Source organism: Trypanosoma rangeli (assembly GCF_003719475.1).
Source record: "Trypanosoma rangeli strain AM80 chromosome Unknown Tra_15.4_contig_00089, whole genome shotgun sequence".
NCBI classification, from domain to species: Eukaryota; Euglenozoa; class Kinetoplastea; order Trypanosomatida; family Trypanosomatidae; genus Trypanosoma; species Trypanosoma rangeli.
The window spans coordinates 14,808-18,676 of NW_021705830.1; the positions used below are offsets into that span (position 1 = coordinate 14,808).

The 3,869-nt window shown below is 51.6% G+C and overlaps 2 protein-coding genes across 2 annotated transcripts, besides 4 other annotated features; both read right to left on the reverse strand.

Annotated features, from left to right (window-relative positions):
* Positions 1-119: 119 nt before the first annotated feature.
* Positions 120-152: a sequence feature (A-rich).
* A 313-nt stretch (positions 153-465) lies between these two features.
* Positions 466-498: a microsatellite.
* A 50-nt stretch (positions 499-548) lies between these two features.
* TraAM80_03416 (leishmanolysin) lies at positions 549-2,276 on the reverse strand (the record flags this gene model as incomplete). The annotated part of the gene is made up of 1 exon (XM_029380388.1): positions 549-2,276. One exon carries the CDS (start codon positions 2,274-2,276, stop codon positions 549-551), a length of 1,728 nt encoding a protein of 575 aa, XP_029239825.1.
* A 12-nt stretch (positions 2,277-2,288) lies between these two features.
* Positions 2,289-2,322: a microsatellite.
* Positions 2,323-2,828: 506 nt separating this feature from the next.
* On the reverse strand, positions 2,829-3,176 carry TraAM80_03417 (uncharacterized protein; the record flags this gene model as incomplete). Its single annotated transcript, XM_029380389.1, has 1 exon — positions 2,829-3,176. The coding sequence occupies one exon, from the start codon at positions 3,174-3,176 to the stop codon at positions 2,829-2,831; it is 348 nt and encodes a 115-aa protein (XP_029239826.1).
* A 661-nt stretch (positions 3,177-3,837) lies between these two features.
* Positions 3,838-3,869: a microsatellite.

Sequence of the window (3,869 nt, forward strand, 5' to 3'; positions counted from 1 at the left end):
ACCCTTGGCAACCTCTGCGCATACACAAAGCAATACAACAGGAAAAAAGACGATCCACAGCACACTCACCTTTCGCTGAGGATCACAATGCACGACCCAGTCATTCCTTCAGAACGCTCCAAAAAAAAGAAAAACACACAAAACAAACAAACCCTCTGAAGTGAAACCGAAGCGTGTGCACGTCCACCGAGAAGTGGGACGACCAGCACACACATATGCTCTCCTTATTCCCTTTGAGCACAGTCCAGGAAGAGAGAAAGAAAGAGATCACCCACCAAAATAAACCGAAAAACAATATAAAACAAAAAAACCAGTTCCGTTCCTTTGACAGGAATGGTGGTAGTACAAAGTGGGAATTCTCGTTGCTTTACAAAAAAAGGAGCGCCAAGGCGCAATTTATGTGTGTGGGTACGTTGCATTATGACCGTGTTATACATCTTGAGTGCGTGGCTCCACTGTCCACGGATACATACATACATATATATACACATATATGCACATTATTGTCCCACCACACATTTTTAGTGCCCAGCCGTTGCTACTGCTGCTCAGAGAGGCGCCATCGCCACGGCGGCGGCCACGGCGAAAAGCGCAAGGGAACTGAGACCAACAGCCGCAACTGGAGTGCCTGCATGGTCTGGATCCTCCACCGGTGGCGGGGTCCAGGTGTTAGGGAAGGCTGTGCACACGTCGGCGTATTTGGGGCACCTGATGCTCCCCCCGCTCCATCTGCTCCCCGACGACGCAACCATCTCACCCTCATTGCAGTCGTGCCACCTGCCGTCGCCAAGGAACTGCACCCTCAGATTACCCCCACTGCACTGCGTGTTCACGCACACATCGCCAATCTCTTGGTAATCAAAACGAAGCCCCTCCCCCTTTACGCACCGTGAGCTCGAGCCAATGAAGCTTCCAGGGAATTTATTGGGGTCACCGTTTATACATCCAGACGCTTCACGCCCCATAACATACGGACAGTAGTCCATAGACTCAAAACCTCCATGTGTGGTGCCATCAAAGTACTGAAACTCCGGTGCAATGGGCTGCGAGTGAGTCTGTATCCCACAGTACCCCAGAGAAAGACGATCATACGTGCAGAGCAGCCTGCCTTCGATTGACGTCTGCCCGCAGAACAAGTCAGGGTAGTCGGTGCGGCCATTGGTCAAGCACTTATTTTCCAGCAGCCCGCAACCAGAGTTGTTGCCCCACCGCAACGTGTCCGCCATGCCGTAGTTAACCTTGAACACACCCATGTCCTCAAATGCCGCAAGCGTGAATGCCGAGTAATAAATGGACGGGGGATGAGCATTCATCACCTCGTCAAGTGCGTTGCGTTTCTTCCAGTGTCCCCTACCACCCGACTCGTCCAGCTCCATGCCCTCAAGTGTGGGGCAATTGTAGTACTTCCTCACCAGCGCCTTCACCTTCGGTGAGGAAACTATCCACGTATTTTCTCTCCCACGCACATTGGGGACGATGGAGACCATATTGAACCAGGAAAAGCGATCATACGAAAACCCAATAGCGTGCCCAATCTCGTGCGCTGCAATACCAACAGCTTCATGAGTAGCCCTTATGTGCCGGGGGTCAAAGTTCATGGCGCCAACGTATGGGCGTCCGTCCATCAGAATAACGCACATATTCGCCGATGCAATGGAGGTTGCACTAGGGAGTGCGTTGACGTAGAGAATCAGGTCGGCGCCGCTCACGCCGATCGTGTGGTGCCAGGAAGGGATAGTGAAATGGCTGCACCGCCCTAGATCTTTCTTTGGTATGGGGATGGGACCCTCCACAGGCTTCACGGAGAGACGCTCGGTGTGCATCTTAATTGCGGCCGGGAGGAGTTGCTTCAAAAGAATGTCCTTCTTCGCCTTCGTCAAAATAGATTTTTCTGTGCATTTCACCCTGCTGCCATTGGGCGCTCTCAGATACCCCACTGCGGTACAGTACCTCGACGGATCGTCCATGTCCTTCGTGAAGACCTTGATGCGGATCGGGGCCCACTCACTCCCCACGCCTTGTGTAGCGATGGTGTACGCCTGCATCGCGCCCTGTCCTCTGCGCGGCACATCACGAACCACCGCAGTCGCTGGAGGCCACCACCCCATCATCTCGCCAAACCCGCAGCGGTGCTTCCGAGCGGAATCGGCAGCGAGGCACCCAGCGGCGCAACACACCAACAGCAGCAAAAACACCGCCAGGGATAGAAACGGCATGCTGCGGGGTGGCTGGCACATCGCCTGAATAAACTCCCCGTGCTGCTTCCGTTTGAACATCAGCAGCGGCATTATTAGTGGTGGCAGTAGTAGCAGTAGTAGTGGTGGCGCAGACCTTTTCCACAAGAAAAGAAAAAGGAATAAAACGATAGTTATCGCCGGCGCCCACAGTTGGGCACCCCGCAAAAAAACAGCGACAATCCAAAACTGAGGCCGCACCGACAAACGCATGGGCCGCAGAATCACACACTCGCCGCCGCCATAAGAAACACCCACACGCACCCGCACGGAGAGTCCGCAGTGTGGGACGCCTCCCGCATAAATCAAAAATAATAAAAAAACAAATTCATAAGCGCCTCGCTTACCGTCTCCCCCGCCCAGCCCCTTCAAACCCCGCCAGCAGCAACATGCAGTGCGCATGCCGGCAGGACCTCCCATCACGGCCCCCACAAACTCCCCAACGCCCCCCACCTCCCTCAGCGCACTGCAGGAGTAGTGGGGTGTAGCATACTTTTTTCTAAAAAAAAACCCTCCCTAGTAAGAGCGGCAGCCCCCTTTCTTGCTGCTTTCGTTCGGCTCGCAAGCGAGGGTGACGCCGATGCAGCCGTAGCCTCAGACTGCCCGATCAGTGGGTGCAGCCCGACCAAGACGGAACAGGCGCATGCGCCCAGGACGGCAACACAACAAAAGAGAGAGAAGCCAACGTCGTTTGCTCAAGGCTCCCAGCGGTGCATGCAGCACACCCAATTGGAGCGGCACGCCAACCAAAAACAATAGCATACCAAAACAAAGAAAAGAGAAAAACACTACGCCAAGGCGCAAATCCAACTGCAAAAATTCGGTTTGGTCCTGATTTCTAAGCGACACTAGTGAAAAGAAAAGAGTGAGATATTTATAGATATGTAATACATGCCTTGCCCATTCATGGAATGAGGTTTCCCGATCCCACATCACCTCCATAGAGACAGCAACAAAGACACACTTTTCTGAGGCAGAAGGAGACTTGTGTGAAGGCGACCCTCATTCACCTTCACAACAGTTTCATATACATGTACTGCAACTCTCATGGATCGGTGACGCCATGAAGAGGGCATACACAACGTCTTGCTTCGAAAGCTGCAACATGTTTTTCACATGAAGAAAAAACAGAGATACACCACCACACCGCACAGTTTCACTCCGAAAGCTATAGAGGCAAGCTTAGAAGAGAAACATGCATCACCCATACAAATAAGTAATAAACTTTCAATTCACAAAATCGCAAAGCTTCTCTTATTATTTTGAAGAGAGACCTCCTTAAGAGCGGAAGTGCAATAAAAATGTACGACACAATGCCTATAAATCTTTCTCCCTCATGTCCTTTTCTCATGAGCGCCACAGTGATGTTTGGAGTACCTCAGGTGCAAGTGCGGATGCAAGCTCCTCGCACGCTGTGAAAGGTAGCGTTTTAACGCATGCGCCTGCGTTGGCCCCTAGCAAAGCACAACCTCGACGAGAAAACTGCCCTCGACAAGCCATTCCGTGCTTTCATACCAAACAGCAACAAAACTTGTCTACGGCAGGCGAAGCAAGAATAAGGCGGAAAAGTTGATCCAGATATAGATATATAAAGAGGGACAACTATATATATATATATATATATATATATATATA